This window comes from Lathamus discolor, chromosome 1 (assembly GCF_037157495.1).
Source record: "Lathamus discolor isolate bLatDis1 chromosome 1, bLatDis1.hap1, whole genome shotgun sequence".
NCBI lineage: Eukaryota > Metazoa > Chordata > Aves > Psittaciformes > Psittacidae > Lathamus > Lathamus discolor.
The window spans coordinates 61,682,175-61,699,830 of NC_088884.1; the positions used below are offsets into that span (position 1 = coordinate 61,682,175).

General features: G+C 44.7%; 1 protein-coding gene across 3 annotated transcripts in view; it reads left to right on the plus strand.

Annotated features, from left to right (window-relative positions):
• Positions 1 to 16,196, plus strand: part of ITPR2 (inositol 1,4,5-trisphosphate receptor type 2) — a 261,899-nt gene extending 245,703 nt beyond the window's left edge. For all 3 annotated transcript variants that reach the window (XM_065673846.1, XM_065673864.1, XM_065673855.1), the window contains 2 exons: positions 11,252 to 11,413; positions 12,587 to 16,196. In XM_065673846.1, coding sequence (XP_065529918.1) covers positions 11,252 to 11,413; positions 12,587 to 12,673 — 249 coding nt within the window. In that variant the 3' untranslated portion in view covers positions 12,674 to 16,196. The remainder of the gene's footprint in view (positions 1 to 11,251; positions 11,414 to 12,586) is intronic.
• Positions 16,197 to 17,656: the final 1,460 nt, after the last annotated feature.

Genomic DNA, 17,656 nt, shown 5'->3' on the forward strand with positions numbered 1-17,656 from the left:
AGATAGTGGTAAGAAGTTCAGCCTCAGAGGAACAATGTGATGAGCAGATCCCAGAGCGTGTAAACTGGATTCATTTGATTTTGTACTATGGGGGAAGCAACAAACACAAAACACTTCAATGCTGTTTGAGAATATTATTGCAACATTTGAAAACAATTATTATTCTTTTATTATAGTGGTACTAAGCTTCTGGCTTCTGAATGGGAAAAAGACTCCAAAATTGTCCACAGCCAAGGCAGACAACTGCAGATGCTGAGGAAAGGAAGGACTACAGGTTTGCCCAAAGACAAAAGGGCAATTAGTAAAAGAAAAGGGAGATGAGTCTGAAGTTGTTGCCTTACCAGGAACACCATTTGAAAGTAAATAAGTGTAACTTTGCTTGGGCTCAAAACACAGTGGTGAGATTCTGCAAGGAGTAAAACAGGGAAGGGCTACAAAAAGTGTCTGCGTTCTCAGGGTTCAGAGACAGCAAGATTTGGGGGAGTTGGGTGCAACATTAGTATGAGCTTGTTTTACAAGATGTTTTAGAGATGAAGAAGTTACTTGTTTTCTGTATCTGTCTTGGGAAGAAAAATCCACCAGCCTGTATTACTCTGCATGGATGAGTTTCTGAATTTGTATAACTGTGGTCTCATTGTGCCATTTATCTTTCGGGATCAGCTTTATGAGATTTGTGTCAGGTTTTTCGATTTGCTTGCAAGGCTACTTCATGGAATTTCTCTCTTTTTAGTGTGGTGGATGTGTGTATGATAAAAAGCCAAGATTGCATCATCTTTAATAAAAAAGAAGATATATAGCCTAAAGAAATCAGATTAGTTGTACAGAAAGAAATCAATCAGGTTGGCAAATTGTATCTGTGGGACAAAGTGCAAAATGTTTGTTTCATACAGTATTTATTGAACAAATTTGTTGAGAAGATGGTTAAAAATGCTCTACTGGAAAAAAAGAACGGGAACCATTTTGTTCAATTTAAATGACATTGATGTATTTTTTACATCATGAAATCTTGCAATATTACCAACAACAATCCCTGATAAAGTACTTTACACAATTGCCTCACCGGGCATTTTGAGATAAAAGTATGTATCGGAGATTGTAAATTGGCTGCATCCAATTTATATATAATGGAACCCACTGCAGCCATCCTACAAAATTCAATAGATCAGGAATCACATTACACTTCTATGAGTTTGGGGTAGTGGGAGCTTTAAAGAATCTACAAAACAAACAGGCAACTTTAAATCATATTTAATGAACCCTGTGTATTTTATACGTATGTGATTAAAATGTTTTGCCTGGTTTTCATTTTGTTGGGTGCTGCTGAAGAAAAATTGTAACTCCGGGTTTGTGAAACTGATCATCTGCTTGTTCTCAAGAGAAAATGTATTTTAGTTGAACAGAGCAAACCGTATTTAAATGCAGGGCTGAAAAAAAACACCCAAAGAAAAAGCAGATCTGTAGAGAGGATCCATTTCAATATTTTCCTAGCAGCGTGAGCAAGAGCACTGAATGATGAAAGTGTAGTATAGGCAGATAAAGGTTCACAAAGTACCATGGTGTTTTTTTCTTTTATTGATCAATGCTTGCGGACTCTGAAAACATTAGACATGAACCTGAACAAATATACCCTGAAGGCACATTTCTGCTATTTTCTGCTTGTTTCCCAAAGGGAATAAAAGTGCTCTGTGCTTCCCAGCAGGCATGTGGAGCCCTGTGGGATCTGACACTCACCCAGTCACAGCCAGACCTGCCAAGGGGCCTCTCCTTGGCCATCGTGTCTGCACAAGCAAAGAGTTGTGCTCGCTCTGCAGAGGAGTGTACAAAACCTGGGGCAAGCATTTGAACAGAGCAAGTGATTTAAGAGCAGTTTGGTAGTGTTCAGGCCCATAAGGCTGAAAGGTGGCCATTGCTCGGAGATTTTTTGTCAAGAAACCCTTCAAAGAGAAACCTAGATCTTTTTCCACTCTTCTGACTGATACCCAAGTATATGCGTTTATGCATGTGTATGGTATATGCCATGGTAATACTGTTGCTTTAAAAAACAGTTCTGTATAGCCCATTGGTGCTAGGTAATAATTCTTATTAATTTTAACAGAAAATGTTGTTCTTTAAATTGTCCTTTCATACCACACCATCAGAGTCAAATGGGCCCGAAGTAGGAACATTCAGATCAGGATTCAAAATTCCTCAACTCTGGCAGTATCTTAAACCAGAACAATCGCATTGCAATCAGTGAAGCTCTGCTCGCGTAAAGCTGAGAACAAGGTCAAGTCCTGAGCCTCTGAAAAATGAGTCTCCAGCAGAGTCTTTGTATTTCCCCAAGATTCTGTTGCAAATTGAAGCTAAAGCTAGGAAATGGACAGCACTTGCAAAATATAAGGTGACAGGACCAGAGAATTAAAGCTAAATGTGGAAAAAAACTCCAAAACATAAGCTTCAACAAGTATGTGCCTGAATCCTGTGCCACAAAAGATAATGAAGTGGAAATCATGGTTTGGAGATTAACCATGCAGTTAGAGCCTGTTCTGCTGGATCAAGCCAGCACTTACATTGACAAAAACAGGTTAGAATTTGCGGTGTTCTTACCAGCTGAATGGTAGTATGTCTCTAAGGAGCAGACATCACCTCTGTCCCCAGCAGTGGCATGATACTGTAGGGTATGTTTACATTGCAGTGGGACTACTGCTGTTGGCTTTTGTCTGGAGTTCTGTATCTGGAGTGTGCCTGCTAGCATGTTTTGCAAAAGAAAATCACTGTTAAAAGAACAGGAGAAGAGGGGCTTTAGCATGCTAGTGCCAGCAGTGAGGCAGTGTGCGGTAGGCATGGCAAGGGCCTGGAGAAGCATAGTAATTCTGTTCGCTTTAAACTCAGTCAACGGGAAGCAGAAATGCCATTACCATTCAGCTAGGTGTGAGCCAGTCCAGCAAACGAATGGTGAATTTGCTGAAATGATGTCAGGAGCAGCAGGGGAAGGAGAGGGGAAGAAGTTAGAGCTGGAGGCACTTTGGTGGCGGTGGTGGGGCTGCATGAGCAGCTCAGCCCCTCTCCTGTGACAGGGCTGCCCTATACGGTGTGCCACTAAGCGGGGCCGCTCTCAGTACTGGGGTAGCCAAGCCTGCAGGATTCAATAGCAGGGCCACAGTGAGCTGTGAGGGACGAGACGGAGAACTGCCAGGTTCCTCTGCACAGAGGCTGCCATTGCATTGCACTGTGCTTCCCCCACCGAGACAGCTGGAACTAAACCAGAGCCTCCCATGCTGCCATTAAAAGGTTCTTTTTTTTTAAGGACATGTGCACTTAATGTCAAAATATTGAAACCATACCCACGTGAATAAAGTTGGTAAGCCAGTGATTCATTGCTGTTTCAAATCTCTATCTAGCCACAGTAAATTTCTGCTCGGTAGTGACAGTCTGTGTCCACATGCAGGCTATGATTTACACTTCTGCATTTTGTATCAACAACATCTGTTTAACAAAAGAAAAAAGAATAAGCCAAGAACATTTATTTTCTAACCTCTGTACCAGATGCCGGTTCGTTATGCGCAGGATCCGGGGGTAATATCAGAAATAATATAATTATTTTAAATGCATAACCTGAAGTGTTTTTTTCCTAAAGTGTGTCCCGTAACCACTAACAGCATAAAAACATAGGAATGTGGAAAAATAAACTCATGTTTTGCACAGATCTATAATTATATCTTTTAAGGGCACAAATATTAAGTATCAGTTCCTAGCTGATGGTAGTGTTGGGATTCTTGAAGATTCACAGAGGCGAATATCAGTTCTCAGGGTTATGATAGAGATAAGGTGGCAGAGAGCAATTGAAGCAGCAGAAGAAATCAGCAGTTGAGAAATGAACATGTGCTGCAGGGAGGGGAAGACACAAAAAGTAAGCGTGGCTTCAAGGAGTGTGGTGCTGGCGTGGGATACAAGCTCGGGCCTCCAAGCACGCAAAAGTGATGTGCACCTCTCGTGTCCCCAGTGTTCTTGCCTGGAGGGTGGCTGAAAGGTGCAGTCTCAGTGTGGTGGGGACAAAGCTGCTTATTTTGGTTTCGACTTTCCACCTTGTAGGGCAAAGTTGCTCGAGATCGAGGCAGGATCACTTCCCTTGATGTGCTGGCTGCACTCTGGCCGGTGCAGCTCAGGTCGTGGTGGCCTGTTTCACTCTAAAGGGCACACTGCTGACTCATATACTTACTTACCATTTGCACATAGGTTTGCCCACAACAGTGATGTGAGATCACATTCAAACTTATGGTCTCAACTGTAAAGACTTATTTTCATGGTTGTTTCCACCTCTTGGAGGTAGAAGCCAAGTCCCTTAGGTGTATTTGATAAGCAGAAATTTTGGGGTGCTTGTTCTTGGACCAGCAGGGTCTTTTAAAGAGTTTCAAGCTGAGTATTGAAACTGCCACAGTACAGCATCAGAGAAAAATCTTTGCATTTTGAGGTTCATTATCATACCTTGCCATAATTTTTGCAGGGATATCACAAGCGGGATTGCTGATACTGAGAAACACTGAGACATTTATAACTGACTAGCCCGGTTATCAGTCTTGAAGAACTCACAGTTATTTAGAATTATGGTGACAGATTCTTTTGCAGCCCTCAAGAACATACAGCCAAGTTAAAATGAAGGTAAATGTATCAATGACACTGCTAAAGCGGAAGGTAGGTCTGTGTTATGGTTCCAACCTTCTTTCAGGGGGAAACAGATTTCTATATTTTCCCCTGAGTTGTAGAAGCTGTAGCATGTATCAATCCGGTATAGACCAGCCAGACCCATTAGTTTGCTTGTTGCATAAAGATTTATTCGTAATTGCCAAGGTTTATTTTTATTTTCCTTGAATTACTGTTGTGGATGCATATAGATGCATAACAATTCCTAATTTCCCTCCCTATATTCTTGTACAGCACAGATTGCTTATCATCAGGAGCCTTAACATTAAAGTGTCAAACAGGATTTGCAGGAAGCTATTTGGGTTTGTAGTTTAGGATGAGCATTTATCAAATTGTGGATTAGCTGAATCATGCACTGAACCAAATTATTATTGTCTGTGATTAAATCACAAAGTGGTTATTGCCCTGTGTCATCTAAAGCACAAGATATTTTAAATCTTTGAAATCACTTTTTAAGGTGGCTGTAGGAGCTATGTGGCTACAGACTTTTAGGACCAGGCTCAGTCCTTAGGCAGAAAAATAATAGCTTTCAAAAGGTCATTTGGACTCTCTGCTTATATGGGCAACAGATCTGGGAAGGGAATGGATGGACTTATTTACATTTCAGACATACAGACAGATTTCTTAGTAAATAGATCTCTTTGTACCCACTGCTATTTATTCAAGTTGCTGGCTCAAAGAAGAGGAGTGAACGGCCTGTTCGTTCCTGTGCCTGAAAGGACACGAGCTGCCTGCCGAGAGTAGCAGTGCTGACTGGTTGTTTGCCTTCATGCTGAGGCACTGGTCCTGGGGCACAGTGTGATCACAGGGGGTGAAGCTGTGCCATGCATCCCGGCAGTGTCCATAGTCCTCTTCTTCGCCCTTCAGTAACCATCTATCTGAGAAGCAAACAGGTCTTTAAGCATAGCCATTTTCTCAGCCTTGCCATTAGGTAACAACCCTCCTGACGGCCGTCTCGCTCGCCTGGCTGAGTCGCCAAGGAGCGAACCATCTGTGTGAGACAGGGGAATGGTGGGGCTGGAGGACGTGGAGGCCCGTCTCCTGCTCTGATGTGTGCAGCTGGGGAGGTCACAACCCAGGAGGAGTCATGAGCAGTCATCACCGCTTTTCTTTCTGAACAGATAGGAGGGAAGTCCCGAAACGGCTTGTTTTCATGTTGCAGCAGGGGGTCATGGGGTCTAAGGGGCTAAGAGTCACTGCATCGGAGTCTGCTAGAGAAATGAAAGTGTGGTACAGCTGGCAGTGGCATGGCACTCTGAGCCCATGACAGTGGCGCCGGCAGACAGTGTGCATTAGGCTGCCTTCGTTCCTCTACTTCATCTCCCTTGTCCTACTCTATGACCTATTTTCTCTCATTGTTATCTAGTAATCTATTTTTTAACGGCGCAGCCCAGTCTTTCCTGCTGGTTGCAGCTGATCCATCTCGTGGCTAACCTGTGAAAGCAGCACCTCCTAAAGAAACATCCCTCTGCCAATTACTCCGGAGGCATGGATTCAGCTCAGCATGAGAGCTCGATTGAAGCCAGCTGGCTGTGCCAACAGGACAGGGATGGTGAGAGAGAGACTTTGTACAAAGTATAGGAACTCTAAATAAATTTCTTCAGTCTTTTCTCCGTCCGTGCTCAAACGGAGCTAGCAAAGTCAGAAACATGGCAGTGTTTTATCGACGAGGAACATAGCCCGTAGCTCTGTCCTCCTCTGGAAAACCCACAGAAGGGAAGGAGAAAGTTGCGTAGAAAACTCCAGGAGGCAAACGCAGACTTTTGCTCTGAGCATGCCTCTCCGAGAAGAAGGGTTTGAGGTTTCTCAGAAAACACAAGTAGCAAATCATCTAAGCCCTGTGCTTTCTCAGGCGTGTGCCCTCGCCGTCGGCACCTCACAGCTATGTGTACCCACAGTACCTTGCCGAGAGGTGAGCTGTGATTCCCGTTGGCGTCCCTCCAGCCTGGGGGGAGGACGGAGGGAACAGGCATGCTGGATCACCACACGAAATGTCTGCTCTGCTCGTGTGCAGTCTCTCTGGCCGGCAGCCTTTTGGCTGGCCCCTCCTGCCTTTTTGCCTGTTTTTTTTCTTCCCCCAGCTGAACTGATGGAGAGGAGGCTGCGGCTCCTTTCTGTCCCTGCAGCCTTCCTGTCTGGCTGACTCTGTGCCCTGGCCGCAGATGTATGCTTAAATAGGAATTCTGCGAGGCACACGTTATGCTTGTGGAGGGAGTGTGGAGCGGGAAGGTGCTGTGGTCAGTAGGTGGGCTGCTGCGGTTGGGCTGCGAATAGCTGCTATCCTGCGCAAGAATGAAATAACAGTAACAATACACTGCATTCAGCCCCGGTTGTTTAGAAAGAAGATTTCAGTGCACTTTAATGATTAATTCTGTGTCCAGGCAGCTAGTTCGTTTTAAAGCATCCCCTCCACATACCTCACCCTCTGCGAGGTCATTTATGCTGGGGTTCTGTCACATTGCACTATCCTGGTGGCTGTTGATGGGAGTCGTGTAGCAGCTCTTTGCAGAGGTTTGCCCTGCTCACTGCCAGCAGCCTACCTCCCTCATCCAAATGAACCCTGACTCAGTTCCAGGCAGGGTTCAAAATGTCTGAGTGAATGAGTCAGTAAAATGGTTGGATTTCTAAGCTAAGCCATGGCAGAGAACACCCTGCAAAATTCCATCGCTGCCAGTCAAGTAAGGCAAAGCAGGAGCGCACCTGCAGCATAAAGGAGGCATATTACAGCTTTAACATGTGTGAGGTGGTCAAGGTGAACCCCGGACTGAGCCCATAAACATTTAAGTCCCAGAACAAACGTTTGGGGTTGTACAAACATGTTAACTACCTCCAGCTAATTGGCAAGCAATTACCTTGGAGTAAAAATAGCTCTCCCATAGCTGAGCAGGCACAGAGTGCCTGTACCCCTGTGAACACTTACAAATCACTGAAGTTTTCAGCAGAGGAGCCTTGTCCAATTTGCCTTCTGGATCCTGGCAGGTTTGTGATCAAAAGGTTTTTGTCTCCAGCAGCAATTGCTGTTTGGCTGTGGTATAGGCTCAGCAAACAGGGCTGTGTGCCACAGCTAATTTTCATGATGCCCTTTAATAAAATTCTGCAGATCATAGTGGAATGAAAACTTAAGATAATATTGACCAGCAAAAGCATGCAGTTCAGCAAGGAATGTACCTACTGCGTGCACTACAATGGAGCTATTGGTGAAAGCTAGATAAGTATTTTTAATTTAAAGACAGCTTGGCAAGCTAGAATATACTGCATTTTGAGTCCTGATACTTTGCATGATAAACAGCTGGACTGGATTTCATCAGATGTATATGCAGTTGAGAACCAAGAAGCAAATCCTGCCTGCACTCAACACAGCACTTGGGACTACCAAGTGAAAGACGTGTGGTCAGCTCTTTGACCTGTTGCCTCTCTGTTTCCAGGAAAAGCTATAGGAGTCAGGATATCTTTCCATGAGGTCTCCAGTTCATACAAACCCACCACCTTCTCAGTACTTGGATCAAGGCCTTGCTTGATCCTCCCCAACATTTTGACAACAAATGCCCAGGTCTTTTTGGTCTGTAGCTAAACTACAATTGCGTGTCTTTCTGGGGGGGAGATTACCACAGCACTGCTGGGAAGGCAGAGCTGGGCACATGCAAGTGAGTGGAGTCTGTCACTGAGCTCCCATGACTCTGGGGCTTGTGGTGACCGAGATGAGCCAGCATGTGGTGCGGAGTGGTTCCGGCTGAAGAGTCACCATCAACACCACAGTGTCATGTGGCAGCAGGGAAGGTGCTGTGTGCTCTGTCCCTGTCTTCACCTGCTCCTGGTCATCTCTCTTCCCAGAAGGTGTGAGGTTGTGCCAAGGAGGAGGGAAGCAGGTGACACTGGGAGCTGCAGGGGAGGCAAGCCCACTGCGCCAGGATGTCTCGCATCCACGTGGATTTTTGTGGTGTACGCTGGATGCTGCAGTGTGGTGGAGGGGTCAGTCCACAGAAATCTTTCCAAGGCAGTCGGAGGTCTCTGCTTTGCACCCTGGAGGAGCGAGGGAGTGGCAGATGGAAACAAGACTAGCAAAGTGCATTTCACAATCCTGGAAGCAGTGGTCAGCAAGCACAAGAACCACAATGACAGAATCTCGGGTTGCTCTCCCTGTGCAGCCTGGCTTTAGAAGCTTTGGCATTATGATGTGCCTTGCCAGAAAGGGCTCCCGGCCCCTCCGCTGACTCCTATGGCTGTGCAGCTTTGCGTTTGGTATCTTCAGGTGCTTCAAGCATGAGAAGCTGTAATGGGTACAGATACCAGAGCTTTCCAGGAAACACTCAGATACAAGCGCAGCTCTGTTCACTCTAGCTCCTTTGAATCAACTTTTTGTGCCTGTAGTGGCAGACAAATTTGCTGGCAAACATTTTGCAAAGAAAAAAAAGGCATTGATCCAGAAGGGCACTGTGCACAAACCGAGCTTAGTATAAATGAGTACACCTGTGCTTAACGCTGGGCACGTGATGAATGCTCTGCTAGATCCCAGCCAAAATAAATCTAAAATAAATATGGGGGCATACTCGTGGAAAATGAATGCTGGTCTTGTAAGCAGAAACTCATACAGCAGAAATAGGAGGCTACGGCTCCATGTGTCAGCTGGGGATATCCAGCAGGGAGGGTCACGTGCGCTCCGTTTGAGCTCACCAGCAGAGCTGGTGAAAACAGGTTTTGATTTGAATGAGTTATGACCCATTGAAAATGGCATCATGCGTAACCACAGTAAATTGTCATAATGAGATCACGAGGCTCAGAAAGTGGGCAGCGAGGAAAGAGGCCTCATTCCACCAGCGCACACGGCTGACAGCCCTGAGCTGCAAAATGCAGCAGAGAGGCATGGTTTTATTCCCTGAACATCATGTCAGTTTAGTGACAGGACCAGAGATTGCACAGGCAAGCAAAACCTCATTAGAAGTTTTGAGTTATAAAGAAGAAAAAGCCAAAATTCGTATGGCTTTACATTCAGTCTTATCCAGGGTAACAGAGGAGACTGGGCTAATGCAAATAGTGGAAAAACATGAATACTGTTTAGTGCTTTCATGCTTACCGAGGGTTAGCTCAGTTGTTTCTAAACCATGTTGCTATAGGAGGGAGGGTTTGGTGATTAGGGCAGAGCACTACTTAATTGAAAGCAACCATCTCTGAAAGCATGACAGAGCTGTAATCACATTGCGCATCCCTGGGCTCACGGCTCTGCCAGGCCAGCCCATGCGGACCCTGTTCACGTGTGGCTGCCCAGCCGTAAATACTGCAGAATCATTGCTGGCTTTTCTGTTTTCATGGTGAAGCAAAGCCTGAGACTACAGTAAGTTTCAATGCACTTAAAACTTTACCAAATACCAAGCCCGGACAACAGACATAGCAGAGCTCTTGCCTGCCAAGAGTCTTGTAGAGGGATTTCTGGAAAGAATTCCTTTTCTATCCTCCTTTTCTTTTCTCCTTTTCTTTTTGATATAGTGCTGTTTGTGTGGGGCCACTCACAGCACAGGAGCCTGAAAGAGACACGCTACAATTAATTCTGTTTCTCCTCTAAAGTTATCAAGTGCACGTGTCCATAGAGACCCGTTGCAAAACACCATGCATATGATCTAACCACATCCTTCCACTCCCCCCAAGGTAACACATGGCCAGCTACAGGACCTCTTTGTCTCGTGCCTTACGGCAAACTGGGTTGCTTGCCACATGGTTGCCACTCCTGTTAGGCTCGCACCCTCCCCTCTCTTCTGTCTGTTATGCTTTGCACAGAAATATCTGTGCCCCCAAGCCATGGAGACAGTTCAGGCTCATGCTGATACGCAGCACCTTCCTGACTCATGACATTTATTTACAGTACTTTTATTATGATTAAATTCATAGCCTGAGTCCATGAATCAAGAAACGCCCAATTCAGTGCTATTCCATGCTTGAGCCGTAGCAGGGTAGCCATTGGCCATGGGTTTGTGCTTGCATTTACTGAAGGTATACAATCTGAATAGCATGCTGAAGCCTAAGCCATTCCCAGGACCACAAATTTGTTGTGGGTAGCTAAATGCCAGGCCCCTCTGCTCTTGCGGTAGGCGTGCTCTAGGCCAGCCTGGAGAGGACTGTGACTTGTCTTTTTTTCCTGACATTGGCTTGCTGACATTGCTGCAAGGAAAGCTAAAATTGATGGGGACTGACAAAGCTGAAGAAACAGTGGGGAAATGTGTCCCTGCATACGCTTAAGATCAAAGCATGGGGAGCACTTGGGTTTTCCTGGTGCTAGTGTAGCAGAGGAGTCTTCCCAGATCACCCAGTGGGCATTTCTGTATGCTGATGAATGTGCCAACACTGCTGATGCTGCAATACAGCTGTGGGGAACCAGGATTTTCCAGTTGGCGCCTTCTTTGTAACTAAGAAGAACCAAGGATAACAATGCTTGTGTAAAATACTGTCTGAATTTACATCTTAAGCCCACATGCTGTGTCATCCACTGAGAAAAAGTCCCAAGTTTTCATTCTCTAGTGTCAGCTTAGTAGCACTGCATAAACCCCTACTAACATTGCTGGTTTTTCTAATACCCATGTAGGAGAAGAATTTGGACTGGTTCCCTCGGATGAGAGCCATGTCCCTGGTTAGCAACGAAGGTGACAGTGAGCAGAACGAAATCAGGAACCTGCAAGAGAGGCTGGAGTCAACCATGAGCCTTGTAAAACAGCTTTCCAGTCAGCTTGCTGAGCTCAAGGAACAGGTAAGTGCCCTGCAGTGGGTAGCAACACGAGCACGTGTGGGTGAAAGCTCTAGCTTTCATCAGGTCACGGTCAGGACAGCGTTACAAAAGAGACTTTTGTCTTAGAAAGGTTTTATCTTACCCTCCAACAAGCTTTCTAAGTAGATACATTGATATGGGTTTGGAATGAAATTGTACTCTTATTATCAACAGCAGAGAACAGGTAAGGGGAATTAGTTATGAAATCCTCCCAGTGAGTGTGTGAGGACAGAAGTGATGCATACACAGGTAACTGCATAATCTGGCAATAAAAAAGGCGTAGCATCAGAAACAGCTGCATACTGGTGGAATCATTAGAAAAGCTTTCTAAATCCTACACTTGGATTTTTTTTCCCCCACTAAGAATACCAACAGTGCTGTTGTGAAAACAATTTGCCCAGCCTGTTGTTTTTCTTGTGTCACCCTTGTCTTTGTGCCCCTCCCACAGCTCCCCTGTCTATCCTGTTCAGAGCACAAGCTGCTGGCCTCCCTTAAAGCCCTGCTCCTGCCTAAATCACCTTATGCGTTTTCTCTCACTTCAGGATCAAAAGGCCAGCTCCTTTTTTGCTCAAGATGCTGGTCACCTTAGGTTGGCTCATTACAGTTTCAGAAAAGCATCTTTGTGTTTCTTTATGGGAAGCACTTCAGTGGTATCAACAGAGTCACCTAATTATCTGCCTTCAAATACCTCCTTAAAACTCTTTCCCTGTGAAAAACTCGACAAAGGTTTAGACTGGATATGCTGAGACTTTGGCTTATTGTGCTTACCCATACTGTCCTGGTGGCTTTTTTTATTTTCCTGGCTTAAATTTAAACTCTCTGTGGTTGGGACCATCTTTTAATTCTGTGATTGTACAGTACCAAGTGGAAATTCTGACCCTCTGCAGGGCTACACAAGTGGATAGCCGTGCAAATAATGCACTGTAAGACCTGCTAGTGGGTAAGAATAATGTACAAATGAGAATAAAATGTCCATACTTCACAGGAAACAGATCTCCCACTTCAAAGGCATCTCTTACTTGTAATTTTCAATGCTGAAGAAAAGAATCCCACTCCCTGTTGTTTTGCTTATATGTATCTTGCTCTGTGACTGCTAGATAATAGTAAAAAGGAAAAAAAAATCTCAACTCGTCTCTCTCTGCCTTTCCACCTTAGATGACAGAACAAAGGAAGAATAAGCAGAGGCTGGGCTTTCTTGGATCAAACACACCCCATGTGAATCATCACATGCCACCACCCTGATACCACGGGGAGAAGCCGTGACTAGCCTTTCATCAGTATTCCTGCTTTATTATAGAATAAAAAACTGAGATTGAGAGGAGTGAACAGTGCCTATTGTTATAAAGTTAAAAAACAACCAAGTGCCAAGATGTTAAGTGGTTTAGCTCTGGGAACAATTTGTAGTTGTTTTTCGTGGTTGAAAGGGACCACAACCTAGAATGTGAGATACAAGCGAGCCTGTTTGTATTCGCGCACGGAGCCCGACTCAGCTGCGTTTGTGCTCTGCAACTCACTGGCTTCAGTAATAGCTGTCATGTGCGATGGAGGCTGGGACAGCATTTGCCCGAGTCCTTCGAGCAGCCTTCAGACTGCTGGGGTAGCCAAGATGAGCAGAAGAAGGAGAAATGTCTGTTAATGCAAATACGACAGCCCAGTTCAGGATCAATAGAAGTCATTTCAGGCTTATTTGCCAAATAGCAACATTAGTCATATTTGCTTGGCATTTACTATTTCTTAATTACCGTAAATATGTCAGTTGGGTAAGCAATAATGTTGCTTCAGGTAACTTCTACTAGGAAGCCAAGAGGAGAAACCTCAAAAGACTGAAAAAAAAAGAACAAAACAAAAAAGAAGGAAAAAAATTAGAAAAAGAGTTGCAAAGAGAAACATTAACGCTTTAGAATTTTAGCTGTCACCATGCAATTTCTTATTTATAACATGGAGCACAATGGATCTACAGCTGTGGGAATGTTCTGCGCCTAACACTGACAACATAACTGGAAGGGATTTCTTTCTCCTGGCTTCAGATGTTCTCGATTAACGTGGCCGTGAGATTTCACATACTGAGGCGTTAAACCGTGTTTTAAATTTGAGTTCCAATGGGGGATTCAGGGGGAAAAAGCAATTATACCTGTAGTTTGAAGCATGTATAGGATTTTATGTTTTTAAAAAGCTTAGAAATGTCTTTCTGTATGGAGCTGTAATGGTGTGATTACCTTCCATAAACTCATCTTCAGCGAGAGATGACTTAAGTAAATAAGCACCCTATTCTGCCAGCTTTCTTCTGAGCTAAAGATTGTGGGTTTGTGCTTTTGCCTCCCCTTCCTGCTTTCAGGGGCTGACAGGACTGGCACTGGTGAGGGATAAGGGGCAATGCCAGGGGAGCTCCTTCCAGCTCTAGGCTCTGTGAAAGGTGGCAGTGAGTCAGCTGTGCAGGTTCCTGCTGTATCCTGTACTTCTTGGGATGGCTTTAAAAGAAAAGCCGCAGGGTTTCCACCGAGCCCACGAGGGCTTTTTTCTCTTTTAGGAGAAGATTTTGGGGCACAAATGGGAACTGTGGTCCCAGTTCACTTTCCTTTGCAGTGGGTTTTGGTTACCTGGTTGTCCTGAGTGCACTTGAAAATGCACCTGTTACATGGAGTCACTTTTTAAACCAAAATATTTTTGGGATTATTTCCATGCTGTTATAAAAGCCATTTTGATCAAAGGTGAAAACATTATTGGCTCCACTAGTTCTAGTTTCTGCCTGAAGAAATGCTGTTCTCTTATTTAAGGCGTAATTCACACCAACAGACCTAGAGTAAAGGAAAGGAAGGGGCATTTCTCTCTTAATCCCAGATTCAAGCCATCTCTTTTATTGTGCCAGTGAGGTGTCTGAGATCAAAGCAATATACTTTAGGGTCTGATTCTTCTACTGTTAAAATATTTCCCATTGGCTTCAGTTGTGTCCTTCAAAAATACTGTGTGGAAAGCAGGGATTTCTGTATTTTACAGAAAGAAGATCTCTTTCTGTTTACTTTCATCCATAAAGCATCCTGGTTATAAGAGGTGATGGCCACTTCCAGCTTTAGGGTCTATTTTCCCTGTAAGAAATTCTCCCAAATCCAGCCATCCCTCTTCGTCCATGGACTAAGATGAAGAGTAAGTGGTAGTTACCAGAAATGTCACAAAGCCAATGAAGATGAGGGTGGTGGGAGACTAAATTTCCTACAGCTTCTCTGCTGGTGGGCTTGGAGCATTGCTGCTGCCAGACATCAGCTGCTTCTCAGGCAGAGGGAGTGTGTGGAGGCAGCAGGAGCTGTGTTGAGCTGGTTGATGCTGTGTTTGCTTCTGAGGCTGGAGTAACCTTTTCCAGAGCAGAGCAGATGTGGCTGTGGCTAGGGAAGCGATGGTGGCAAAGCTGCCAGGTCAAAGCAGAATACAGAAAAGCAGTCATCTTCAATGAATGCCTGGGATATTTTAGGAATAAAGCTCAGAGTGTGCTTTTCCTTCACGCTTACTGTATGTGGGCTTAATGCTACTGCTGCAGCACCTCTGTCATAGTGAAAATCCCTTCTGTAAGCCTTGCTTCTCAGTGAGGATGGGTTTTGATGTACCAATTAGTGTTCAAAACCAAGAGACATGCAGTGAACCAGTTCTGAGAGCTTACATCAGCCACAGCCATGCAGTAACCAGCTGCTGGTATAAGACAAAGCCAGATCAGCCTCTCTGACTAGACCTGTTGTACATCACAAAGCCGAAGGAGTTGCACACAAACGTGAAGTAAGCAGTAAGTTGGTAGAGAATCAGACCCTGCAGCTATATTAATTCAAATTAGTTTACGCAGTTGATCAGATCTAGTCACAGCTTCTGTTTCAACAGCAATTTCCTCTTCCTCACACACCTGGTTATTAGAGGCGTAAAGCACGGTTTAACAATAAGATAAATTGGACGGCCACCATTTATCAGGGGGTGGGCTGTTGGCTAATACTGGAAGTGGTTGGCACTTTTCTTGTTTCCACTTGGAAAAAGCAGCTGAACCACTGCACATCAAAGGAGGTTTCTGCTGTTGGAGTGGGAAAAACTTGAGACTCAATGCATTTGTGCCCTGAGCCCAGCTGCTTGTTGCTGGCGCTCCCTCTGTCTCACACCCCAGATGACAACCCCAAGGCTCAAGAGCTCAAGTACTGCTCTTCAGAAGAGAGAGCTACAATGTAGAAAATGAGGAGCTAACAGACACTGATTAGCCTTTGCCGTGATGCCTTTCTGCTGTTGATAGCTTCCAAGAGAGACCTCCGTAATCAATAACAGTAGTTGATGCTACTTGCACAGATTGTAAATATATTTCAGTGAGGGATTTGACATTTCTGCTGATTCTGTCAAAACTTAGACCCTGCCCTGCTCTCATCCATGTGAGCAGTCTTGTACACTTACATGTGGTAACTTAAACAGGAGACTTCTTATGTGAATAATAGTTGCAGGGCCAGAGCCCAAGCCTTAAAGATTGTGAAATATCCCCATTAATGAGTTTATAACAAAAATTGTTGTTTTATACATATATTTATATGTATATCTTTGTTTAATGCAGCTGGGGTATCCTCTTCTTAGCAAGCATCATTTACCTTACCTATTTATATTAAATGATTGCAAATAAGTTAAAATATCTAAGAGCTTTTAATGCCTTAGAGGGATTTAATTATAAGCTCCTTGACAGTTAAAATCTACTTAAGTAAATATGTCCATTGCTGCTGAATGTAACTTTTAATAAAGTGTGTCATTTTATATATGGCTGTCTCACTTATTCTTGGTGCTAAGGTGCAGGAAAATGTGTGTTGCTGAATTGAGGACTGCGAGGAAACCCAAGCTGGTTGTCTTGCATGGCAGACCAGGCCGTGAGTATGCATCCCCTTTTTCTAAGTGACAAAGCAGATGGAATCGGTATGGTCCTGATGGAGGCTGAATCCATCAATTAAAGTGAGGATTTATTTCATTTCAGGCACAAATTGTTTCATTCAGGAGAATAGGTCAGGTTGTCACCTTTCCTGAAGGTTGGGTGGCAGTTGGGTGTACAGCTTGCTCAAGTGCTTTTTGTTTGGTCCGTAACTGGCAGGCCAGAGGAAGCCCTGGTTGAAGGTGGGCAGACACAGGGATCATGGTGGATGTGTCACCAATGGAGAGGAACAAGCTCCAGCTGAAAAGCCTCGGGGTTCTCTGCTGGTGCCTGAGGCACATTAGCTTGGAGCCAGGGGAAGCTTGCTGCCTCCTCAGGTCTGACAAGGGGTGGATGACTCACTGTGAGGCTTTGACCACCCTGAGCATTACGAATTGCAGTCAGCAGGAGCGAGGTGGCATCCCATCCTTGTGTCCCTGAAGGGAGCAGCGGGGCAGTCCTGCCCGGGCTATCAGTCTTGTAACAGAGAGCATGCGACACTCACAGTCATGTGCGTACCCACGTAGCGGATATGTGCCTCCACCAGGCAATGGCATTTCAAAACAGAACTACTGGTGGTGCTTCAGAGCCTCTCTGCCCACCACATGTTCTCAGTGCCAGCCCAAGACTTCAGTTTCGGAAATCCAGCCCTCAAAGTGATACAAATGCAGAGGCTTGAAAGCTTCATGTGGCTTCTCTTACCAGTGTGTGGGCTTTTGTGTGTGTGAGGGTTTTAGCGCGCCTTTTTTTGCCTTTTTTATGTTTCCAGTGTAGCTCCTTCAAGCAGCACCTTGAGAGAGAGACATGGGGTTTTCCCCTCTCTTCTGGGGGAAAGGACTGAAGAAGACAAACAGCCCAAAACCTCTGTCTCTCTCAGCTGAGACACCGTGGGCTTGTGGAAAAAGGAAGCACCCTACCAACCTTTGACAGGAGAGCTATAACATACAAGTGTTCTGGGGTCCCCCCCCCAGCTGTGTTTATTACAGAAAGTCAATACTTATGAGGGAAAGAATAAGGCCTCTTTTTCGTTAGAAAAAGCCTGCTAATTAATTAATTAAAAAAACCCTACCAAATAGACCGTGCTGTTGCTTCTGTGCACTCGTCATACCAACCTGCTGAGCTTTCGAGTACAGTTAACTTTCTGTTCTGTGGTATGACTTTAAGGTTAAATAGAAAGGACCTTGTTTGCTATTAGGTTTCTTAGATCGCGCTGCAAAAAGGATGTCCTAATAGAAAGCAGTGTTTCATACAGTAAGTTTTCAGCCTAAGATTACAGTCATATTTAAAACCCAAAACCAGAATTAAGCTCCTAAGCC